General features: G+C 40.5%; 1 protein-coding gene and 1 pseudogene across 2 annotated transcripts; one reads left to right on the top strand and one right to left on the bottom strand.

The window, feature by feature from the left end:
* The first annotated feature begins 1,879 nt into the window (after window positions 1-1,879).
* On the top strand, window positions 1,880-16,074 carry LOC129836123 (transmembrane 9 superfamily member 3-like; annotated as a pseudogene).
* Window positions 16,075-16,383: 309 nt separating this feature from the next.
* Window positions 16,384-26,406, bottom strand: LOC129836124 (thioredoxin-dependent peroxide reductase, mitochondrial-like). Of its 2 annotated transcripts, XM_055901937.1 has the most exons (7): window positions 26,305-26,406; window positions 22,080-22,191; window positions 21,810-21,951; window positions 21,470-21,605; window positions 20,140-20,243; window positions 16,785-16,950; window positions 16,384-16,662 (listed from the first exon to the last, which is right to left on the bottom strand). In XM_055901937.1, exons 1-7 carry the CDS (start codon window positions 26,338-26,340, stop codon window positions 16,609-16,611), a joined length of 750 nt encoding a protein of 249 aa, XP_055757912.1. In that variant the 5' UTR covers window positions 26,341-26,406; the 3' UTR covers window positions 16,384-16,608. The 2 variants fall into 2 exon arrangements, with proteins under 2 accessions (XP_055757912.1, XP_055757913.1); XM_055901938.1 differs by lacking the exon at window positions 22,080-22,191 and having other exon boundaries at window positions 26,305-26,398.
* Window positions 26,407-26,682: the final 276 nt, after the last annotated feature.

Genomic DNA, 26,682 nt, shown 5'->3' with positions numbered 1-26,682 from the left:
GAAGGCAAAACACAGGATCCGCTTCGGGAGAGTCATATTCTTGGTCGTAATGATAGTGAGTTGACGTTGCTCTTATATTCAGTAGTTCCTCCCGACTGTATGTAATGAAACCTAAGATTACCTGGGGTACCAATGTAAGAAATAACACGTAAAAAAACAAAATACTGCATAGTTTCCTAGGAACGCGAATAGAGGCGGCCATCACTGTCGGCGCCGGAAGTAGAAAATCCGGCCATCAGATTTGTCACCAATGCTCCTTATAAGACTGGCCATCTCTGCATACCTGGCACAAGACAATTGGTTGATGCTTATTTATAAAAAACCTCTTAGTCCTCAATCTCCCCCTATCTGAGATACCTACTACAACCCTCATCATCCACATAGGCAGCAGGTAGCCTAGCGGTTAAGAGCGCTGGGCCAGTAACCGAAAGGTCGCTGGTTTGAATCCCTCAGCCGACTTGGTGAAAAATCTGTCGATGTGCCCTTGAGCAAGGCACTTAACCCTAATTGCTTCTGTAAGTCGCTCTGGATAAGAGTGTCTGCTAAATGACAAAACAAACATAATATATCTGTTCTGCCAGTCACATTCTGTTAAAGGTCACCAAAGCACACACATCCCTGGCTTGCACCTCTTTTCAGTTCGCTGCAGCTAGTGACTGGAACAAGCTGGAAAACCCCCACAAACTTGACACTTTTATTTCCATCTCTACATTCAAAGACTTAATCATGGACACTCTTACTGTAATTTGTGTCTGCTTCGCTTGATGTGTGTTTGTTTCTACCATTTTTTTATTTTATTTGTGCTGTTGTCTGTGTCTAACCATGTTTGTGCTGCTGCCGTGTTATTATCTTGCTGGGACGACATTGTAAATAAGAATTTGTTCTTAATTTACTTGCATGGTTAAATAAAGGTTAAATCAAATAAATTAAAAAGTCCTTGTTGGATGTTTTACATGGCTGGCTAAGTCTGAGATAAAGACTAAAAGAGACACAAATCACTACAGTGGAACATGATACAGTTTTACATATTTGTATGTCACATGATGTAATGAGATGTACCTAGCATTCCAAGCAGATATGATGATGATGACAAATCTGTTAAATTAGTTATATATCACCAGTGTATGCCGCGTTCACGTACTAGTCGGAACTAGGAAACTGTCGAAAATTGCTGAGTTTTCTAGTTCCAACGCTGCAATAATCATACATGAGTAGTGGGCCAAGAAGGGTGCAACTGCAGCCTGCAATTTGGGGCGTTCCTGCATGTGGGCATTCCTGCATCTGCATGAACCTCTATACTTCTATTGGTCCATTTTTAAGCTATGACTCCAGTACATAGGCGGGAGTCAGGGGCACTCCAGTACAGTAGGTGGCGGTAATGCACCATAACATTGGATGCCAACTGCCGATTAACCCCACAGAAGAAGAGGCGAGGCGACAACAGTAGCTACCAATAGCTATTACGCACCAGTAGCAAAAATGTGTATAACTAAACTAGCTAGTTAGCACATTGTGTCGCTCCAGCCTCCCACCTGCTGTACTAGCGGGAGGCGGGGGGCGACCGGTATACAGTGTCCTTTGCCCCACCTGTTAGGCACTGTTTTCTCGCAGTTCTGTTAACAACAGACCTGCCAGGCGGGAGTGAAAAAACTCATAATACTTTTATTTCCCTTTTGACCCACATTCATAGGGGGGTTCTGCTTGGGGGTTCTGCTTGGGGGTTCATGAAGGAACCAATGGGATGCTCGGGGGGGGGGGGGGGGCGTTCCTGCAGATGCAAGGATGGCCACATGCAGGAACGCCCCGAATTACAGGCTGCAGTTGCACACTTGAGTGGGCCATGTTTCAGGTTATATGCACACAAAGGTGAGGCAATTCTGGTTCTCGCAGTCGGATGACGTGGCTGAAAGTGGCGGAATGTGTAAACCAACAACCGGAGTTACATTATTCAACGGTTTCTTCATCGTCTTCGACTTTGATTGGCGAGTACAAGCCATGTGACATGTTTGCGTCAATCACATGCGAATGCGATGTGAGCTCGTGAGGCAATTTACGCCATATGCGTCTGAAGAGCATCCTAAAAAACTGCCACTGTCATACAACCAGGAAGAAGGTGGGATAGCCCTAAGAAAGCTAACATCCCAAATCGGTAAACTTACCCCCAGAAAAGGATGGGGTCTTCCAGGTGGAAGATTGCAGTTGTGGCCATTTTTTCGTTTGCCGGGTTATTAATGCCGATCGAGGCAGATGAACACGAACACACGGTAAGATCATTTGAGGCCGATTGAAAATGGGAAGCCTTGTGTGTGGTAGTGAAAATAATGGACGTTCTGGCTCGTTAGCTATATTATTCAACCGATTAGCTTATATTTGAGATAAGAGGAATAATGTATGTAGTTCATATTTTAGGTTAAACACTTTGAAGGTTGATAAATAATTAATACAAGAACTAACGTTCGCGAACAAGTTAACGTAGGGGACCACGTAGCATTAGCTAGCTAACGTTTGCTAGCAAAGAAGCTAGCAAGTAAAGAAGCTAGCAAGTAAAGAAGCTAGCAAACAGTAGTTAGCCAGCCAGTGACATCCGTGCATAGTAGTAGGCCTAGCTACATCTGATTGAGGGCTATCATTTGCTTAACCAGTCATCCATAGCATTTGGTTATTTAGTTGCTTGACTTGCTAGTTAGCTAAATAATCCCAAATATCTGCTAGGAATATGTCCTATTCAACTAGCTGGTATGTCAGTGCGAAGACTGCACATCCGGTTATTCAGGCCTGTCATTCTATGTAGGACATCCAATGATCAAGACAAACGCAAAACGCCTTCCGTGTTTTCTGGTGTTATTGGGAATGACATTATTTTGCACGTCTTGATTTGTGGTTTGATCATACTACATCAACCTGATGTAGTACCGTAGCCAGCTATTAAGTTTGCATCCGCACTTGGTGCTGAAGGAAAATCTGTCTAGGTAACGTTAACTAACTACACAACCAGCTAGCTGCATGCAGACATCCTTAGTTACCAATGCCATGTTGTCAGTGTAAATGTGATCAGGAGAGTGTTTGCATCGATAAAGCGTTGTTGTATCTACATTGTGTTCTGCCCGTAACTGTCAAGATGAAAACGACTAACGACAGTGCTTGAACTTGATAGCTGTCACTCAGGTTGAAAAGATGCATTTCGTTGCTGTTGACTCGTGCTTGTATGTCATGTGTGCATTGGTTTTGACATGGGTCATTAAATAGTAACTTTATGTATTTTTGTCACAGACAGCTGATATCTGACTATCTTTATGGCTGGAAGCTGCTTGGAATTAGACTACCATGTTGGCTGAATAGAATACCGAATGGTGCCATCTGACGACAAGCAAAACAAGTATAGCATGTTTGAAATGTGTAATGTCTTTCTTTCCCATTGTAGTACACAGATAAAGAGGAGGTGGTGTTATGGATGAATACGGTGGGGCCTTACCACAACAGACAAGAAACATACAAGTACTTCTCCCTGCCCTTCTGTGTGGGCACCAAAAAGACCATTAGCCACTACCATGAAACGCTAGGAGAGGCTCTGCAGGGAGTTGAGCTGGAGTTCAGTGGCCTAGACATCAAGTTCAAAGGTATCCAAAAAGCTACACCCACAGGCAGCTGTACCTTTAATAAAGAGTTATATTATTAGTCACTATTTGATCAGCATTGTTTGATTTGGAGTTGTCAATGTATTCTTTCCTAGCATGAGGTTAGATCCAAAAGCAGCCTACACTTGCATTTCTTCTTGTAGTGTGTTATGCCATACTAATACCAACACTTTATGTTGTTTTGTTCTCACAGATGAAGTCATGCAAACAACGTACTGTGAAATTGAGCTGGACAAAGCCAAACGGGATGCCTTTGTATATGCCATTAAGAATCACTATTGGTACCAAATGTACATTGATGACTTACCCATCTGGGGTGAGTGATCTTGCTACACAGCCTGTTGCGACTTGTACTGTAATTTAGTTACGAGGATTCAAAGTCATGCTCCAGAGGCAGTTGAAAAGAAAGCATCCAAATGTTCATTCTGAACATTCTACTTTTCTGGGCTTATCTGTTGCCTCTCACACTGGTTGTTATAGAAAGTAGTTTGACCATTACAAAGGTTATCTATGGAAAAGCCTAGTTCACCATGGCTGAGAAGGGCCCAGTTCTGTAATGAGGAACGTCTTAAACATAGAGGTCTTTTACATTGAATGGTGCCTACAAACCACATTTTCCTGAACTTCATTGTATTTGGGTTCACAGCAGATCTTGTCATTGGGCCTATAGTTGTAATGTGAATCAGCCTAGCCTTAATACAGATTTATTATGTTTTCAACTTGGTATAGGTAACCAAGACATCAATCATGGTCTATGACCTGTTTTTTAAAGGGAAACAATCATACACTATACAGAAAAGTATCTATTTATGTGGACACCACTTCAAATTGGTGGATTCAGCTATTTCAGCCACACCCGTTGCTGTCAGGTGTATAAAATGTAGCACACAGCCATGCAATGCCCATAGACAAACATTGGCAGTAGAATGGCCTTACTGAAGAGCTCCGTGACATTCAACATGGTACCATCATAGGATGCCACCTTTCCAAAAAGTCAATTGGTCAAATGTCTGCCCTGCTAGAGCTGCCCTGGTCAACTGTAAGTGCTGTTATTGTGAAGTAGAAACGTCTCAGCCGCGAAGTGGTAGGCCCCAAAAATGTTTTTGTCTGTCCTCATTTGCAACACTCACTACTAAACTGCGTCTGGAAGCAACGTCGGTGCAATAACTGTTCATTGGGAGCTTCAAGAAATGGGTTTCCGTGGCTGAGCAGCCGCACACAAGCATAAGATCAACATGTGCAATGCAAAGCGTCGCCTGGATTGGTGTAAAGCTTGCTGTCATTGCACTCTGGAGCAGTGGAAACGCGTTCCCTGGAGTGATGAATCACGCTTCACCATATGGCAGTCTGACGGACGGCTCTGGGTTTGAAAAATGGTTTATCGAGATTGGTGTGGAAGAACTTTTTTTATTTATACTTTTTTTACACCTTTTTCTCCCCGATTTTGTGATATCCAATTGGTACTTATGGTCTTGTTTCATCGCAGCAACTCCCCAACAGACCCGGGAGAGGCAAAGGTCGCTGCTTCTTAACACTGCTCGCTTAACCCAGAAGCCAGCTGCACCAATGTGTCGGAGGAAACACCATCCAACTGACGGACGAAGTTAGCTTGCAGGCGCCCGGCCCGCCACATGGAGTTTCTGGAGCACGACGAGCCAAGGAAATTGAATTGTAATGCCAATTGCGAGCCAGGCCTAATCGCCCAACATCAGTGCCCGACCTCACTAATGTTCTTGTGGCTGAATGGAAGCAAGTCCCTGCAGCAATGTTCTAGCATCTAGTTGAAAGCTTTCCCAGAAGAGTGGAGGCTGTTATAGTAGCAAAGGGGTACCAACTCTATATTAATGCCCATGATTTTGGAATGAGCTGTTCAGCGAGCAGGTCTCAACATACTTTTGGTCCTGTAGTATACATTGACTAAAAAGCTGCCATTATATACCGTGCCTTGCGAAAGTATTCAGACTCCTTGGATTTCTTCACATTTTGTGTTACAAAGTGAGAATGATTTGGTATTTTTTAAACAATTTTATTCTACACAACACTCCGTAATGTTATTTTTCTTTTCAAAATTCTTCAAGCTCTCAAGATGTTGGGGATCATGGCTCGACGGCAGTTTAAGTCTTGCCATAGATTGTTAAGCAGATTTAAGTCAAAACGGTAACATGGCCACTCAGGAACATTCAAAGTCTTCTTTGTAAGCTGAGCCAGTGTAGATTTGGTCTTGTGTTGTAGGTTATTGTCCTGCTGAAAGATGACTTCTTCACCCAGTCTCTGGTGTAAAGGAGGTCTTTCCTCAAGGATTTTGCCTGTGCTTAGCTTCATCCCATTGGCAAATACTGGGGAGTTTCAGAATAAAAAGTCAATGTCAAGCATCCAAATCAAATTATATTTGTCACATGCTTCTTAAAAACAACCCGTGTAGACTAACAGTGAAATGCTTACTTGCTTGCTTACGGGCCCTTCTCAACAATGCAGTGAGAAATAATAGAAAAGTTAAACACCCAATAATGAATACACAATGAGTCTTGGCTATAGACACAGGGCACCAGTACCGAGTCGATGTGCAGGGGTACAAGGTAATTGAGGTAGATATGTGCATATAACTAGGAATAAAGTGACAACAGCGCACATAGCAACAGCGTATGTGATGAGTGCAAAAACGGTAAATGCAGATATACTGAACAAAAATATAAACGCAGCATGTAAAGTGTTGGGCCCCATGTTTCATGAGCTGAAATAAGAGATCCCAGAAATGTTCCAAATGCACACAAAGATTATTTCTCTCAACTTTGTGCACAAATATGTTTACAAACCTGTTAGTGAGCATTTGCCAAGATAATCAATTCACCTGACAGGTGTGGCATATCAAGAAGCTGATTATTACACAGGTGTACCTTGTGCTGGAGACAGAAGGCCACTCAAAAGTGCAGTTTTGTCAAAGATGTCTTCAAGTGTTGAGGGAGTGTGCAATTGATATGCTGACTGCAGGAATGTCCATCGGAGCTGTTGCCAGAGAATTAAATGTTCATTTCTCTACCATAAGCCACCAATGTCGTTTTTGAAAATTTGCCAGTACGTCCAACCAGCCTCACAATCGCAAACCACATGTATGGCGTTGTGTGGACGAGCGGTTGGCTAACGTCAACGTTGTGAACAGTGCCCCATTGTGGCGATGAGATTATGGTATGGGCAGACATAAGCTACGTACAATGAACACGATTGCATTTTATTGATGGCAATTTGAATGCACAGAGATACCGTGACAAGATCCTGAGTCTCATTGTCGTGCCATTCATCCGCTGCCATCACCTCATGTTTCAGCATGATAATGCCCGGCCCCATGTCGCAAGGATCTGTACACAATTCCTGGAAGCTGAAAATGTCCCAGTTCTTTCATGGCCTGCATACTCACCAGACATACTGTACCCTCTAGCGCCTTGGGGTTGGATGTCAAGCGGTTGCCATACCAAATTGTGATGCAGCCAGTCAAGATGCTCTCAATGGTGCAGCTGTATAACCTTTTGAGGATCCGAGGGCCCATGCTAAAACTTCTCCACCTCCTAAGAGGCATTGTCATGCCCTCTTCATACCCATACCATGATGCAGCCACCACCATGCTTGAAAATAAGGTGGGAGTTACTCAGTGATGTGTTGGATTTGCCCCAAACATAAGACTTTGCATTTAGGCCAAAAGGTGTATTCCTTTTTGCAGTATTACTTTAGTGCCTTGTTGCACACAAGATGCATGTTTTGGAATATTTTTTAAAAATGTTGTATATTTCTTTTCACTCTGTCATTTAGATCAGTATAGTGGCGTCACTACAATGTTGTTGATCTGTCCTCAGCGCTCTCCCATCACAGCCGTTTAACCCTGTAGTTGTTTAAAATCACCAATGTCCTCATAACATCTCTGAGCAGTTTCATTCCTGTCCTGCTGCTCAGTTCAGAAGGATGACTATGTTTCATGTGTCTGGGTGGTTTCATACACGATCCACAGCATAATTATTAACTGGCCGTGCTTAAAGAAATATTCAATATTTGATTTTGTTATTGTTACCCATGTACCAATCACTGCCCTTTGAGGCATTCGAAGAGCTCCCTGGTCTTTGTAGTTGACTCAATTCAATACTTCACGGAGGGATCTTTACAAATGTTATATGTAATCAAGGACACTAACCACCCGGGCCACTACCTGTTCACCCAGCTTCCATCCAGAAGGCGTGGTCAGTACAGGTGCATCAAAGCTGGGACAGAGAGAAAGAAGCTGTTATTCAATCTCAAGGCCATCAGATTGTTAAACAGCCGCTACTAGCACAGAGAGGTGGCTGCCTACCTACAGACTTGATATCATTGGCCACTTTAATAAATGCAACACTGGTCACTTTAATAATTCCACTTTAAGAATGTTTACATATCTCGCATTACTCATCTCATGTATACTGTATCATTCACTATCTATTGTGTCTTAGCCGCTCTGTCACTGCTCATCCATATATTTTTGACTTATATATTCTTATCCCATTCCTTTACTAGATTGTGTGTAATAGGATTTGTTGTGGAATTGTTAGATATTACCTGTTAGATACTGCTACGCTGTCGGGTCTCGAAGCATAAGCATTTCGCTACACATCTGCTAACCATGTGTATGTGACCAATATAATTTGATTTGTTTGGGGGACCGAGGAAGGGTCATTCAAAAATCATGTCAACCCCTATTATTTCACACAGTGAGTCCATGTAACTTAAAATGTGATTTGTTAAGCCAAATTTGACTCTTGAATTTAGGCTTGCTTAAATAAATGGGCTCCCTACTTATGCAATGACTATTTTACTTGTCATTTAAAAAACAAACATTTTTCTTCTACTTTGACAGAGTTTTGTGTTGATTCAAATGATGATGAAATCCATTTTAATCCCACTTTGTAAGGCAATACATTTTGAACAAATCCAAGGGGTCTGAATACTTTTGCAAAGCACTGTATGTACAAATATATGTATGCACAGGAGGTGGGGCAGATGGCCCAAGTTTTCATACCCATACTGAATACTATTCTGAGTATGAATAAATATAGACTTTGGCCCTGGATCTGCTTACTGCATTCCACACTTGCCAAGTTGCCAGTACATTTCTGGTAGCAGTGCATTCATCCCACACCTCTTTCTATATTCTAGGAATTGTCGGTGAGGCAGATGAAAATGGAGAGGATCATTATCTGTGGACTTACAAGAAATTGGAGATCGGCTTCAATGGCAACCGTATTGTCGATGTCAACCTGACAAGTGAAGGCAAAGTCAAGCTTGTGCCCAACACAAGAATTGCAATGTCGTACTCTGTAAGTATTTGCATTTTCTTGTCAGAGATGGGAAATGGGACAGGATTGGTCTATTATACACAGGGTTGAATACGTATTTTGAAGTGTGATGACATTTTTCCACACCGAGCTTTATATTGTTTTACATAAAGTAAGGTCACCTATGTCGTCATCATCCATACGTGGCTCATTCGCCAAAGGAACAATTGAGTAAAACGTCTTTTTTTACCACAGGTAAAGTGGAAGAAGTCGGATGTGAAGTTTGAAGACAGATTTGACAAGTATCTTGATCCATCTTTTTTCCAACACCGAGTAAGTTTCTTCTCAGAAAAATAATGCAATTTTGCACTGAACTACACAATACAGCCTGTTTGAACAATTCTCAAGGATGCCATGTTCTATAATCAAGCAGAAGAATCTAGGGATGTGCATTTTCCATATTCCCCGTGGTGTGGTAATGAAACAAATGTTTTTCCCTTTAGATTCACTGGTTTTCCATCTTCAACTCCTTCATGATGGTCATCTTCTTGGTTGGCCTGGTGTCCATGATCCTGATGAGAACGCTAAGAAAAGACTATGCTCGATACAGCAAAGAGGAGGAAATGGATGACATGGTAACGTTTCATGGCCTCGGTAGCATTAATGACAGAAACTTACATTGAACAACATACACTTTAATATTTTGCTGTAATAGTTTAGGCTCCAGTGCTTCGTCTGATTTTGGCTAGCTGCATGTCCTTTTGTCTTTTAATGTACCCCTGGCCCTTTCCCGCTTCTCCCTGCTGCAGGACAGGGACCTGGGGGATGAGTATGGATGGAAGCAGGTCCATGGAGACGTGTTCCGGCCGTCCAGCCACCCCATGATCTTCTCCTCCCTTATTGGCTCTGGATGCCAGATCTTCTCGGTCTCTTTCATCGTCATCATCGTGGCCATGGTTGAGGATCTGTACACTGAGTAAGTGATGGGCGCCACCTGCAGATAGAAACCTAATAGTGTGTTTCTTCACTGCTGTCTAACGTGTGTGTGTGTGTGTGTGTGTGTGTGTGTGTGTGTGTGTGTGTGTGTGTGTGTGTGTGTGTGTGTACGCACACTGCGGCTTCCCATTTGTCTCTACAGGAGAGGATCCATGCTGAGCACAGCCATCTTTGTGTATGCTGCCACCTCTCCCGTCAATGGCTATTTTGGCGGAAGTTTGTATGCAAAACAAGGAGGTATGTAAGGGTTTTTCTTAAAAATAGAAACTCAGTTCCTACACAGCACAATTCTATTATTACTGCACTCTGCAAGGGCAGTTTTGCTGACCAGAATATTGTCCCCTATGACATTTTCTTAACCTGAACATGGAGCTTGGGTTGTCAAACCATTGTTTGTGATACCTGGTGTAGAATACTGTTTGAAACCTATTGACATGGCTATTGACAAATGAGGCTACATTGTTAGTGTGAATGAGGCTACATTGTTAGTGTGATTGTGTAAATAACACATGGTGCACCCTACATAACACATGGTGCACCCTTATGATAACTGATGATGTTTGATCCTATAGGCAGACGATGGATTAAACAGATGTTTATCGGGGCCTTCCTGATCCCTGCCATGGTGTGTGGGACAGCCTTCTTCATCAACTTCATCGCCATGTACTACCATGCCTCCCGAGCCATCCCATTTGGCACCATGGTGAGTTTAGAGTGTCGACGCCCACTCCCTCCGCTTAGCCAACACCTGCCTAAACAACGAGCACATTTTCTCTCATAGAAATTGGCATGCCGATTTATTCCGTCTTCCTATTAGTGTGTATATCAAATGAACCAAAAAGTTTATTTTTGGAAATATTGTTTGCTCTCACTATGAAACCTTTCTCATGGATTCTACTATTGCATTTTTGTTTTCAGGTGGCTGTTTGCTGTATTTGTTTGTTTGTTATCCTGCCACTCAACCTTGTGGGGACCATTTTGGGAAGAAACCTCTCTGGCCAGCCCAACTTTCCTTGTCGAGTCAATGCAGTGCCACGGCCAATCCCTGAGAAGAAATGGTAACTATGACTCTGATCTTTTTTGTACAGCATTACTTAATAATAGCCATGTATGTGTGACATTTGTTTTCATATTTATTGGAGGCCCAAGTGCTGATATGGACTGTGTTTGCTCCTTGTATATCTCTGATTGTAGACTATTGGTGACACTCTGTTAGTGTTGGGGGTTGATTTGTAAATGATCACATTTTACAGGTTCATGGAGCCAGCTGTCATTGTCTGTCTGGGAGGAATCCTTCCATTTGGTTCCATTTTCATTGAAATGTAAGTCCTGCCTCACTTTAACCTCACTATACTATAAACTTGATGCAGGTAACTACCAAAATAAAGGAAATACTTGAGTAGATTAGGGTTCTGGCAGCTCTTATGTTGTTGAATCAGGTGTGCCAGTTTAGGGTTAAAACAAAAATATGAAACATCTGGGGTGGGCACGAGGAGAGTGTTAGGAAACCCTGCCTTAGAGGGCAAGGTAAATGCCAATAAATACACAGCCATTCTGAGTGATCACCTTCAACCTATGGTGACTCATTTCTATCCTGATGAGAGTGGTCTCTTCCAGGATGACAATGCCCCCATCCACAGGGCACGAGTAGCCACTGAATAATTTGATGCGCCCGAAAACAACGTAAATCAGGGGTTTCAAAGTCATTGCACTAGTGTCTGCTGGTTTTAGTTTTTTTCCTTTCAATTAAGCCCTAGACAACCAGGTGAGGGGAGTTCCTAACTAATCATCGACCTTAATTCATTAACCCAGTAAAACAAAAACCTGCACTCTCTCGCCCCTCTGTGGAATGAGTTTGACATGTGATGTAAACCATATGCTAGGGATCAACTAGACAATTTTTGTATTGAGCGGATGGTCAGGGGGCCGGAACATAACTACAAATAATTTGTAGACTGTAAATTGACCGCAAGCAGCCCAAACGGATATAATATTTGACTGAAACATAATAATTTCACACCTTGCTTACGTTTTGTGGACGGTCACATATATATCTGTATTATGCGTGGGAATACTTTGGAACAGATTTCCTAAATTAAAATCACCTGGAGCCGATTGATTTACATTTTTTCGGTCTTTTATGTCCAACAATGTTATTGCGAAGAACTTCGGGGAGCCAAATAAAATCGCCCGCGGACGCCAGTTGGTGAACCCTGCCATATGCCAGGGCTGTCTCGGTCACCAGATCTCAACCTAATTGAACATTTATGAAAGATTCTGGAGCGGCGTCTGATTATGAATTTTCCACCACCATTAACAAAACACCAAATTTTATAGATTCTTTTTTTTTTTATAAGAATGGTGGCACATCCTTCCAATAGAGTTCCAGACACTTGTAGAGTCTATGCTTAGGCACGTTGAAGATGTTTTGGTGGCCCAACGCCCTATTAAGACACTTTTTGTTGGTGTTTCCTTTGTTTTGGCAGTTTACCTGTATGTCTGCATTTAGCAGATCGATAGTTCACCATATAAAACCTGTGCACGGCTGGAAGTGGAAATGCATTGTTTGCTTCTTATTCTCCAGGTACTTCATCTTCACTTCATTTTGGGCCTACAAGATCTACTACGTGTACGGGTTCATGATGCTGGTCCTGGTTATCCTCTGCATCGTCACCGTGTGTGTCACAATTGTCTGCACTTACTTCCTCCTCAATGCTGAGGACTACAGATGGTGAGTTAAAGACAGAGCCAGCAATGTATGTACTTGTCTCTGTGATTTACATGAATCATTAATGAATTAAATGGATTAATTCCATTTATTAAATGGAGGGACCTTGTGTGTGGGCCTTATACGACACTTGGTGTGACTAGGCGACACTTGGTGTGACTAGGCGTAAGTATAATTGCATGTCTAGCTGAAGAACTATGACACAGCTGAATTCAGGATTTTCCTGAACACAAAATGTACTGTAACACACTATCCTCAAGCTGGCTATGGTATCTGCTTTTTAATTTAAGTTCTCCGTGTTTTTGTTCTCCTCTCAGGCAATGGACAAGCTTTCTCTCTGCTGCATCCACTGCAGTTTATGTTTATATGTACTCCTTTTACTACTATTTCTTCAAAACAAAGTGAGTTCCAATATCATTTTTATGATATAAAATACATATTGTACACAACTGAAGTAAATCATCTGTTGACTGTAGAAAACAGACTAAAGCATTCTGTCATAGATTAGGGATGGGTGCTAGTACTCAATTCAAATACTCAATGTACAAATGAAACTGTTTAGCAGGTCAAATGTATAATCACTGACAGACTTTCCCTCTTAAGATGTGTTTTATTGTTTGGATTATGTCAGGTGCAGTGAACATTTTTATTGAAATCATAAGTATATTTGCGCAATGAGCACTTTTTGTCTTTCAAATACATTGTTAGTTGTTTGGTTAGCTAGCTAGCTAATTTGAGCCATGTTAGCATTGACATGAAATCAGTCAAAACACGACATGGTATCAAGAACTAGATGAAACAAGTCACTTACGATTCCCCACAAGGCAGGTTCTTGTCATTGTTGGTAGATATCTGGCCATCCAGAATCACAACTCACGGACTTCACTGCCCCCATTTGAAGCGTGTGAATCGTTTTCGCGACGTTGTCAGCTAACCCATCTGAGGTTGGAATAATACTGTGAAATTGTGAAAATTCAGATCATGCCCATTTAGTGTAAGAGCTGTTTTGAAAAGACCACCTGAAATTTCAGCCTGCTGTGCGATGGTGTTTTGGCCTGCCTGGTGATAAGTTAATAGACTAATAAGAGTTCCAAACCTCTCTGCTAATAATAGCTAGTTTTCAGTTTTACCCGACCCACTCAGGTACCACTCCCAGACAGTCCTATCAAATTCTTACTTGAGAAATTACTCTTTGCTAAGAATCTTTTTGTTTCCTTTCAATGTATTTTTTTTTTTGTATTGAAAACAATTACAATAAGATACTTGTTAAACTGAAATGATTTGATATTGAGATCTGCATTTGGACCTCAAGTTTTGTTTTCAGTTGTGTAATTGGATAGTATGCAGCCAACTTTTTGCCTTCAGCCTCATTTCACGCTAACATGCGAGTACTCCAATATTATCAGGAAAGTGCTCGAACATAGACATTGTTTTCAAATGCCCATCCCTACATACAGTACTGTATGTGTATGAAAGAAGTTTCAGCAGTGTCTTCCTGTGTATTACTTCCACTGACAATTGTTTTGTCCCATCTGTTTCAGGATGTATGGTCTGTTCCAGACGTCCTTTTACTTTGGCTACATGGCAGTGTTTAGTTCTTCTCTGGGAATTATGTGTGGTGAGTTCTACTTCTCTTTTCACAGCATCTGATTTGATCCGAGTATTGGAATTCTTATGATATTACAGTTTAGGCTTAGGAGGTTATTCCGTAAACGCGATAGTCTTTAAATGTAGCTCAGAGAGTGGCAAACATGGTTATTGATGCAATGACACATTACAACCATGTCTTTTGTAGGAGCTGTTGGGTATGTGGGAACAAGTGCCTTCGTGAGGAAGATCTACACAAATGTGAAAATTGACTAGGACAGATGCAAGGGATCCACAGATAAGCTGACGCTTTCCCCAACATTTTTTTTTGTTTTTTTAGCGGTATCTCACTTTGTACAAATGTAGTTCTCCCTTTTCTGAATGAATTTGAATGTTGCAAAACAAAGATTGTACAAGAGCAAAACTGCGGGGAAAAGAAAATTCTAACCGGTTCTGTTTTTATCGATTGCATTCAACCAACATTTTGAAGCAGATGCCGTTCCAAGACGTAACATGGCTTCCCCTTTCCAATCCAGTCCCACCCACCACCAGAGAACATAAAGATCTTTATTATGGAATAGTCTAGCTCTCTTCAGTGAAGAGGCCATATCGAAAGCCTTTGTTCTATTGTATTAGAATATCGGAGAGTTGGGTTTGCGTCCATGCTCTGACCTTGATTCTATTTTGTATTACTGTCACTCAGAATTCCATTGTATTATTGTATTCTGACTTCCACATTCATTTTTACTAGCTACACTAGACACTAAACATATACTGGATGTTATACTAACTTATCAGAGTTAGAACCATTCCCATATTTTGACTATCTAATTTCCAAATACAGTAGTTTAAAATCAACCAACCAAGATAAATATTTTAGGTCTGCTGTAGTTTGCTGTACAGATGGGGGGGAAAAACATTTGCGAAAGGAACGAGTGATCAACAGTTGGTTTTGAAGTACAGTATAAATGACAGATTGTTTTTAAATGGATGTTTGATGTGATTCAATTTCTCACTTAGGTTTATGTTTTCTTAATGTTTGGGTTTGAATGAAGTCTACTTGTAAAGATAATATATGGATAGGGGGAAAAAAGTGTATATAACCTTAATAATGTAACTTTAGATGTAGATCTCAAATGTATTTTGGTTGTACAGATTTACTACAGGGTTTTTTTGGGACTTTTTTAAAATCATTAGTTTAAACAAAAATATATATTTTGGGGGGTTTTCTGTTTTGGTGCTTGGGATGGGGCGGGTGGTGCTGTTATCTTGCCTGAAATTGCATGAAGTTTCCATCGAAACATATGCTTATCAAATTCCATTTTGTTTGGCTATTCGTTATATCTACATTTCTTTCATTTTCCCTGGTTGTGGTCTCATGTAGCAGTCTCATATTCAAAGAAGTGTGTGCTGGCTGCTTGCCAAAGAGTGAGATGACAGAAAACGGACTGTTTATTTGGTTTGATGTATGCTTTAAACAGCTCTCCATTCTTTGGTCAGCCATGTCCCTCACGTTTATCTTTGGTTTTCATAACCTGAAACATTGTGAATGTCAGACGAAATGAGGCAATAGTGCTAGTTTCCACAGAAGTGACATTTATGTACACTTAACTGGGTGTGTTCATAGCTACATAGTGCTGCAGTGTTTTAAAACCTTTTTGTTGTTGCTGTAAATACAGTATGTACCTTAAATGTATGAGAAGTGGCAATATCTTTCTCATTTCCAATACTGAAGTTGATTTTTGGCACCTCATGTTGTGTACTATATGTCAAGACATTTTAAACCTGCATATTAACTTGCTGTAAAAAATGAACAAAATAAACATCTTTATGTACAGGGGTTATACGGGCATGGTTTTTATATGGTTACATTGTCTGGCTTATACATTTTGTAACTGATTCCTTTCTTTTTTTCAACTATCCAAGACCAGAAGCAATATTCTTTGAACACTGTTTTGGGAAAATACAATCTTTGTGTATGATCACACTTTTTAATCGGTAGAATAAACTGGTGTGCTGGCTGCTTTTCCCTTTCCTTATTTTGACATTGTCAGACCTCAATCTCTTTACAATATTCATTTACATGCTCTTTTCAATTTTAGAACCATTAAAATAATGCAAACACATGTAGGCTCAATACATGCAATGTGATGAAAGGGAAACTTTATTACATTAAGTTCATGAAGCTAGCTAACAGGATGAAATGTTTCAACTCTGACAACTTTCAAGTCTTTTTTTTTCTTTGTTTTGAACACAAATGCACCTTTTAATCTAAACCTAATGGAAAATATTTGGTATATCTATTCAGTGTTTTCTTTTCCAGTTGTGGATAATTTATTGAATATTAAGCTGTGAAGTAAGTGCGAGTCCACTAGTCGTTGACCTTCTCAAAGTACTCCTTTGAACCTTCGGGAGTTGGCTTGATCTGAAAAAGAAGAACTGATGACACCAAGACTTTGCTACAAATTTTTTGGTGCTTGTATTTATTTCAGATGTCTGAGGGCCTGGCGGGGTAGTGAAAGAGGGCGTGAAGGGGAGTGGCCTCACCGTAGGAGAGTCAGGGGTCCAGCTAGCAGGGCACACTTCACCGTGAGTCTCCACAAACTGGAAGGCCCTCACCAGACGCAGGGTCTCATCCACAGAGCGGCCCACTGGCAGGTCGTTGACGCTCATGTGCTTCACCACCCCATTTGGATCAATGATAAACAGTCCCCTAATGGACAAATGGACAACTACTCAATGTCAGGGTAGAAATCCATATATACAGTGTCTAAAATTCAATGTTGATTTACTCGAGGCAGTTTATGGTCTGAATATGTATTTACAGTTGGTTATTAAAACTCATTTTTCAATCACTCCACAAATTTCTTGTTAAACTATAGTTTTGGCAAGTAGGTTAGGACATCTACTTTGTGCATGACAAGTAATTTTTCCAACAGTTGTTTACAGACAGATTATTTCACTTATAATTCACTGTATCAATTGCAGTGGGCCAGAAGTTTACATACACTAAGTTGACTGTGCCTTTAAACAGCTTGGAAAATTGCAGAAGATGATGTCATGGCTTTAGAAGCTTCTGATAGGCTAATTGACATCATTTCAGTCAGTTGGAGGTGTACCTGTGGATGTATTTCAAGGCCTACTTTCAAACTCAGTGCCTCTGCTTGACATCATTGGAAAATCAAAAGAAATCAGCCAAGACCTCAGAAAAAAAATTGTAGACCTCCACAAGTCTAGTTCATCCTTGGGAGCAATTTCCAAACGACTAAAGGTACCACGTTCATCTGTACAAACAATAATACGCAAGTATAAACACCATGGGACCACGCAGCCATCATACCGCTCAGGAAGGAGACGCCTTCTGTCTCCTTCCTGAGCGGTATGATGGCTGCAGTGAAGTCCTGTACTTTGGTGCGAAAAGTGCCAATCAATCCCAGAACAACAGCAAAGCACCTGGTGAAGATGCTGGAGGAAACAGGTACAAAAGTATTTATATCCAGAGTAAAAACCGAGTCCTATATCGACATAACCTGAAAGGCCGCTCAGCAAGGAAGAAGCCACTGCTCCAAAACCGCAATAAAAAAGACTACGGTTTGCAACTGCACATGGGGACAAAGATGGTACTTTTTGGAGAAATGTCCTCTAGTCTGATGAAACAAAAATAGAACTGTTTGGCCATAATGACCATCGTTATGTTTGGAGGAAAAAGGGGGAGGCTTGCAAGCCGAAGAACACCATCCCAACCGTGAAGCACAGCTGTGGCAGCATCATGTTCTGGGGGTGCTTCACAAAATAGATGGCATCATGAGGATGGAAAATTATGTGGATAGATTGAAGCAACAGCTCAAGACATCCGTGAGGAAGTTAATGCTTGGTCACAAATGGGTCTTCAAAATGGACAATGACCCGAAGCATACTTCCAAAGTTGTGGCAAAATGGCTTAAGGACAACAAAGTCAAGGTATTGGAGTGGCCATCACAAAGCCCTGACCTCAATCCCATAGAAAATCTGTGGGCAGAACTGAAAAAGCATGTGCGAGCAAGGTGGCCTACATACCTGACTCAGATACACCAGCTCTGTCAAGAGGAATGGGCCAAAATACACCCAGCTTATTGTGGGAAGCTTGTGGAAGGCTACCCAAAATGTTTGATCCAAGTTAAACAATTTAAAGGCAATGGTACCAAATACTAATTGAGTGTATGTAAACTTTTGACCAACTGGGAATGTGATGAAAGAAAGAAATAATAAATCATTCTCTCTACTATTATTCTGACATTTCACATTCTTAAAATATTCTAACTGACCCAAAACAGGGAATTTTTACTAGGATTAAATGTCAGGAATTGTGAAAAACTGAGTTGAAATGTATTTGGCTTAGGTGTATGTAAACTTCCGACTTCAACAGTGACATGAACACATCTTATACACTACAGTGCATTTGGAAAGTACTCAGACCACTTGACTTTGTTACATTACAGCCTTATTGTAAAATGGATTAAATTATTTCTCATTAATCTACACACAATACCCCATAATGACAAAGCTAAAACAGGTTTTTAGAAAAGTTTGTGAATGTATTAAAAATAAAAAACAAATAACATATTTACATAAGTATTCAGACTCTTTGCTATGAGACTCGAAATTGAGCTCAGGTGAATCCTGTTTCCATTGATCATCCTTGAGATGCTTTTACAACTTCATTGGAGTCCACCTGTTATAAATTAAATTAATGGGACATGATTTTGAAAAGACACACACCTGTCTATATAAGGTCCCAGAGTTGAAGGTCCCCAAGAACACAGTGGCCTCCATCATTCTTAAATGGAAGAAGTTTAGAACCACCAAGACTCTTCCTAGAGCAATCGGGGGAGAAGGGCCTTGGTCAGGGAGGTGACCAAGAACCCAATGGTCACTCTGACAGAGTTCCTCTGGAGATGGGAGAACCTTCCAGAAGGACAACGATCTCTGCAGCACTCCACCAATCAGGCCTTTATGGTAGATTGGCCAGATGGAAACCACTCCTCAGTAAAAGGCACATGACAACCCATTTGGAGTTTGACAAAAGGCACCTAAAAAGGACTCAGACCATGAGAAACAAGATTCTCTGGTCTGATGAAACCAAAATTGAATTATTTGGCCTGATTGCCAAGTGTCACGTCTGGAGGAAACCTGGCACCATCCCTACGGTGAAGCATGATGGTGGTGGCATCATGCTGTGGGGATGTTTTTCAGCGGCAGGGACTGCGAGACTAGTCAGGATCGTACAGAGAGATCCTTAATGAAAACTTTCTCCAGAGCGCTCAGGACATCAGACTGGGGCGAAGGTTCACCTTCCAACAGGTCAACGACCCTAAGCACACAGCCAAGGCAAAGCAGGAGTGGCTTCAGGACAAGTCTCTGAATGTCCTTGAGTGGCCCAGCCATAGCCCGGACTTGAACCCGATTGAAAATCTCTGGAAAAACCTGAAAATAGCTGTGCAGCGACGCTCCCCATCCAACCTGACAGAGCTTGAAAGGATCTGCAGAGAAGAATGGGAGAAAATCCCAAATACAGGTGTGCAAAGCTTGTAGCGTCATTCCCAAGAAGACCCGAGTCTGTAATCGCTGCCAAAGGTGCTTCAACAAAGTACTGAATAAAGGGTCTGAATACTTATGTAAATATGATATTTACGTTTTTTTGTTGTAATAAAGTTGCTAAAATGTAGAAAAAAATGTCTTTGCTTTGTCATTATGGGGTATTGTGTGTAGTAGATCGATGAGGGGGAAAAAGCAATTTAATCCATTTTAGATTAAGGCTGTAACGTAACAAGATGTGGAAAAATTGACGGGGTCAGAATACTTCCCGAATGCACTGTATATTGGGAATAGGGTGCCGTTTGGGACGCACCCATAGTTACTGTACCTCAGTGCAATGCCAGGGCCCTCCAGAAGTACACCATAGTCTCTGGACACCTGTTTGTTGAGGTCTGCCAGCAGTGGGATGTGGATTTCACCCAAACCTCCAGCCTGAGAATAAGACGCCATGACAAATGATTAGCATGCAGCCACACTGCCTGTATAATAATACTATATGGGATTTGAAGCATCTTCCCAAAAAACAAGGACACTGTAGAGCAAAGAGTGTAAAAAACTTTTTAAAAAGGGATAAAACAATTCAAATTGAAATAAAAGCTACTTAGCTTAAGCTAGGGCTGAGTAAGGGGGCAAGCTAAGTTGAAGGGAAAGCCAGACTGAACAGGTGGGTTCTGAAGCTGGTTTTGAAAGTGGTGATGGAGTCAGAGTTGCAGATGGCAGAGTTCCAGAGTTTGAGGGCAGTGGAGCTGAATGCCCAGTCCCCCATGGTCTTGTCTTTGGGGTGGTGAGTAGTCCAGAGTCAGAGGAGCAGAGACAGTGGGAGGGAGTGTGTGTGTGGAGGAGGTCAGAAAGTTATGGAGGGCCTTGTAGGTGAGCAGTAGGATCTATTGGTACAGTGCCTGTCTAATAGTACAATTTCAGCCTATTTTGGTGGGATGGAGTTTTGGCCTGCCTCCGGCAGTAAATTAGTTAATAGACAAGAGGGTTCCAAACCTCTCTACCAATAACAGCTATTTTTCCGTTTTCCCCTCCCCACCCAGACAGTCCTAGCAAAATTCTTGCTTGAGAAATTGCTCTTTGCTAAGAAGCTCTTTTGGTTTATTTTTGATCATTTTAATTGAAAACCATCACAGTACTTAATTGTTACCAAGAAATGACTTGATATTGAGATAGAAATAGCTGCATTGGACCTTTACGTTCAAAGACAACCCAAGAATGGCTTTACAAGAGGTGTCGAGTGTTCCTGAGTGGTCCAGTCTCCGATTTGACTTCAATTTGCTTGAAAATCGGAGACAAGTTTTGAATATTGCTGTGCATTAATGATTCCCAATCAAATTTACAGAACTTGTGCAAATTTGACAAAAACAATGGATAAATGTTGCCCTAAGTGTTGTGCAAAGTTGGCATAATCGTATTAAAAATGATTCACATCTGTAATGGCTGACAAAGGCACTTCCACCAAGTATTAGCTCTACGGTGTGAAGACATCTTATGTTTTTAAATGTTTCATTAATTAGAAATAAAAAAAATATACGTATTCCTTTTTAGATTGAATTTTAAGGCAGCAAAAATGTGAAGACTCTGCAAGGGGTGTGTTGACTTTCACTAGCGGCTGTATGTATATAGAATAATGGTAAGTCTATGTACACCCACTGTACCTTGCGTGGGGTGTTTATCCATGCCAGGTGGGTGAAGTGAGAGTCCACTGACACGCCCACCACTTCACAGTTGATGTCATGGAACTCGCTGGCCTTGTCACTGAACGAGATGATCTCTGTCGGGCAAACAAATGTGCTGTAAGGAGACAAAGAAATGTTTTTTAAAAACATATATAGAATGTCACATCCACAATCTCTTGCTTAGGTATCTGTAGTGCAAATAGAATAGGCCGCTAAATAATTCCTTAAATTCTGAAGATGAATAAAGTCACAGATTGTGTACACCACATGCAGCTAATCAAAGCAATCCATTCCTGTCCAGAGGAATAGCAATACTCACAAATCGAGCGGGTAGAAGAAAAGAACCAGGTATTTGCCCTTAAAGTCATCTAGGCCCATCTCCTTAAACTCGCCATTGTGGACAGCTGTAGCTTTAAAATGTGGTGCATGTTGAGTGACAGCTGGAGCCCACTTAGCAGTACCTATTGGGAGAAAGATATTAAATTAATAACGTTGATTCTATATTTACATCACAGTGACAAGAAGTGCATCTGTCTCTCACTTTGATCAACTTCATTCCCTGTCCTGAAAGTCTACAGTCAATACCTACTGGTGGATAAACAGGCTTTCTGCAGTGCAGGACGGGTGAGAATTCTTGAGGCCTTGCTCACTGAAGTTCCATGTGGCAAAGCTGCTTTCAGTCCTCCAGATGCAACTATTACCTTGATGTGAGCAGTGTTCATTTCATCAACAAAAATCGATTAAAATATCTGTCAAACATGTATTTTTATGTGGCAATTGACGAGACTGACTAAATAAATATATAACTGAACTAAAATTATTTTAATTTCAATTGACTAAAAAAATATGAAATTATCTCTGTGACTAAAATCGGACTACTAAATGGACTGGACATGAGCTTTTGGAGAGATTGAGAGCTTTTCTGTAATAAGTAATAAGGTGACTCTTGTTTCCCCGTAGCTAACCAGTCACCACCAGCCTTCTAGTTAGATACCCTTTGCCTGATTAAGAAACACATGTCTCTTTACGAAATTAAAAACAATAGCAGCATTGAGTTTAATAGTAAAACAACAATAAGGTTACGTATATATTTTTCTCTCACTTGAATATAGAAAAGTAGGCTGTCTTTTAATTTGTAGTCTCGCTCAACCCTCCCACTTTCCCCATTGCATTTTATAACACGGTTATGTAGTCAATATAGCCTCTTTTCCTCAGAGAAAACGTATTGATTTTAGCCCTTACCATAAAAAGATATGACTCATAATACCTGCGCTATGTTTTTTTTCTATCGTGCATTGGCCAGCAGCATTTTACATTCATAAAGCATATAGCGGGCCGTTCTAAAACTAGGCTACTTGCGGACAAAACCGTTAACCATTTGTTTAGGCTACACCTTTTTCAATCGTGTTACCTCATTAGTTAGCTATAGCTAACAACCTGGGGGCGCGTTCAGAAGGACGCAACGTTTTGGAACGTTCAGATTGAAAAATGCTACGTAGAACAAACATGCCTCTCTGACATGTTGAAAAAGTAATAACGTCTGCTCTATTCATGGCATTTTTATCTGCAACGTTCGAGAACGTTTTGCAACTGAGCATGGCCCTGGTAACGTTACCAGTAGCCTATATGCAATTACTTGGTGGCACATAAAGGGAAAGGGATAGCAAACAATTTGACTAAATTCTTCTTGCCACTACGCTACATCTGACTGGGTAGATAATTTTATTTTGAGTTAATGTGGACTCAGTGACATAGACAGTCCACAGACTTGAGCACTTGGACCAGGACTCGAGCCCTGTTACTCAGACTTCAGCCATTGGTACTTGTGACTCAAGATTTAGTGACTTGACTGACTGCATCACTGAACGAACAGTCATTAGCTCCCGTTCTACTTTTGGTCATCAATGTGGCTGCGGTGTCTGTCGACCGTTGATAACAACGGCAAAGCGACCGAGTGACGGATCTGGTGATTGTGCTACACGTCTGTTTGTTTTGTATGTAATATTTATGTGGGCTGAATTAGGAATTTACATGGCCAGATAATTGTTATACTGTTCATGATTTTCATGTGTCTGCTGTTGGGAAGAGAATAGGATGTTATGCAGAAAAATATGTTGGTAGGACAAGGCGATGTATGTTTGTGCACATGGAAGTCAGTGATTAGAGTACCTTCAGAAAGTTCACACCCCTTCACTCTTTCCACCTTTTGTTGTGTTACAAAGTGGCGTTAAAATGGATTTGTCGATTTTTGTTAACGATTTACACAAAATACTGTACTGTCAAAGTGGCAGAAAAATGTGAACATTTGTAAAACATGAATGAAAAGTAAAACACTAATATATCTTTATTACATAAGTATTCAACCCCCGAGTCGAACATGTTACAATCACCTTTGGAAGTGATTACAGCTGTAAACTGGGTACATTTGTAAGAGCTTTCCACACCTGGATTGCGCAACATTTTCCCATTTTTATTTCAAAATTCTTCAAGTTCTGTCAAATTGGTTGTTGATCTTTGCTAGAAAACCATTTTCAGGTCTTGCAATATATTTCCAAGTAGATTTAAGTACGGAGAAAATATGGAAAGTTGTACTCAGTAATGTGTTGTATTGGATTTGCCCCAAACGTAACCATTTTATTCAAGACAAAAAGTGAATTGCTTTGCCAATTTCTTTTTGCAGTATTGCTTTAGTGCCTTGTTGTAAACAAGATACATGTTTTGGAATATTTTTATTATGTACAAGCTTATTTCTTTTCACTCTGTCAATTAGGTTAGTATTGTGGAGTAACTAAAATGTTGTTGATCCATACTCAGTTTTCTCCTATCACAGCCATTAAACTGTTTTAAAGTCACCATTGGCCTCATGGTGAAATCCCTGAGTAGTGTCCTTCCTCTCCGGCAACTGATTTAGGAAAGAAGTCTGTGTCTTTGTAGTGACTGGGTGTATTGATACACCATCCAAAGTTTAATTACACTTAAAATATTAACCCAACATGTAAAGTGTTGGTCCCATGTTTCATGAGCTGAAATAAAAGATACCATTAATTTTCCATACACACAAAAAGCTTATTTCTCTCAAATTGGGAACAAATTCATTTACATCCCTGTTAGTGAGCATTTCTCCTTTGCCAAGATAATCCATCCACCTGACAGGTTTGGCATATCAAGAAGCTGATTAAACGGCATGATCATTACACAGGTGCACCTTGTGCTGGGGGAAATAAAGGGCCACTTTAAAATGTGCAGTTTTGTCACACAACACAATGCCACAGATGTCTCAAGTTGAGGGAGCATGCAATGGCATGCTGACTGTAGAAATGTCCACCAGAGCTGTTGCCAGAAAATGTAATGTTAATTTCTCTAACATAAGCCGCCTTCAACATTGTTTTCGGACACGCAGACCACGTGTATGGCATCATGTGGACGAGCGGATAACATTCCACAATCAACTGCCTGATCAACGCTATGCAAGGAATAAGTCGCTATGCATGAGGAAAATGGTGGACACACCAGATACTGACTGGTTTTCTGAGCCACACCCATATTTTTATTTTTTTAAAGATGCAACCAACAGATGCATATCTGTATTCTCAGTAATGTAAAATACATAGATTAGGGCCTAATGAATTTATTTCAATTGACTGATTTCCTTATTTGAACTGTAACTCAGTAAAATCTTTGAAATTGTCGCATTTTATATTTTTGTTCAATATAATAACTTCACCATGCTCAAAGCGATTTAGAATGTCTGCTTTTATATTTTTACCCATCTACCAATAGGTGCCCTTCCTTGAGAGGCATTGGAAAACCTCCCTTGTCTTTCTGGTTGAATATGTGTTTGAAATTCAATGCTCGACTGAGGGACCTTACAGATAATTGTATGTGTGGGGTACAGATATTAGGTAGTCATTAAAAAAATCATGTTCAACACTATTATTGCACACAGAGTGAGTCCATGCAACTTATTATATGACTTGTTAAGCAAATGTTTACTCCTGAATTTATTAAGGCTTGCCATAACAAAGTGGTTGAATACTTATTGACTTAAGACATTTCAGATTCATTTTTATTCATTTGTACAAATTTAATAAACATAATTCCACATTGACATTATGGGGTATTGTGTGAAGGCCAGTGACAAAAAAAAATCGGAATTTAATCCATTTTAAATTCAGGCTGTAACACAACAAAATGTGGAAAAAGTAAAGGGATGTGAATACTTTATGAAGGCACTATATGTTTGCTGTAGGTTAATGAGGCAATACAAATGTGATGTGAAAATGTGACAAAAATTAAAGCGCATTTAGTTGACTAAAATGGCCCACTGTTTGTGATTTTGAAAATACCTAGACTAAATCATTATTCAAATGAAAAAAATGGCCCTAATACTTATTGATATATTGATCAAATCGACTAAGACTATAGACTAAATAACATTTGTTTTAAAAGAGTGCCAAAATCAACACTGACGTTAAAGAGGGCAAGAGAGATACATTGCACATCGTGAAAACTGTTATTGGCGCTGAAGAGCATTAGACACTTACTATAACAAATGATTGTATATTTAGAGTTTTTACTTAATTTGGCATTAGCTGCTAAGCCTTTGAGCAGAGGGATTTGTTCTGAAGACGGTCACGCAGTTACAGTGACGTTGCCGTCAAGCTCTCAGATGAGACTCATTGCAACTCTTCTTACAATTGGCATCGCCAATTTATATAGCTACAACGAAATTATAAATTGCCATTATACAGTTTGCATTTCAATGCAGCACACTACTACTGGTAACATAAACATATATTTCTAAATTAACTTACAGAGGTCTTTAGTAGTCTCCCAACGGTGGCTGCCATTTTGTATTATGACGTTGTTTTCGGGCGTCATACAAATCTTTTGCGCAGGTAGGCTGCGTAATGGCACTTAACTTATGTAGCTAGGTAAAACACATTTGCAATCCCTTGTAAAATTGCCTTTTTGAATATATATATATATATATATATATATATATATATATATATATATATATATATATATATATAAAGAAACATATTGCAGATCAAACCACAGCATACTATTTGTATGCTGTGGTTTGTTCGCCAGTTTCTGCAAACGTCTTGATTTTCTTGATCACGCTTGGCTATCTGCACAGCGCTCAGCTCGCAGGCTCTCGTGAAGATGGCAAACAAACCCCTGCC

Source organism: Salvelinus fontinalis, chromosome 37 (assembly GCF_029448725.1).
Source record: "Salvelinus fontinalis isolate EN_2023a chromosome 37, ASM2944872v1, whole genome shotgun sequence".
In the NCBI taxonomy this organism is placed as follows: Eukaryota; Metazoa; Chordata; class Actinopteri; order Salmoniformes; family Salmonidae; genus Salvelinus; species Salvelinus fontinalis.
This window is presented reverse-complemented; position numbering and strand designations above follow the sequence as displayed.

Coding starts and splice junctions, on each gene's coding strand:
- LOC129836124 (XM_055901937.1), bottom strand. CDS start 26,340: ATGGCAGCCACCGTTGGGAGACTACTAAAGACCTCT. Junction 21,952..22,079: donor GAAAGCCTGTTTATCCACCA/GTAGGTATTGAC, acceptor TTCTCCCAATAG/GTACTGCTAAGTGGGCTCCA. Junction 21,606..21,809: donor TTCTTCTACCCGCTCGATTT/GTGAGTATTGCT, acceptor GTCTCCTTACAG/CACATTTGTTTGCCCGACAG.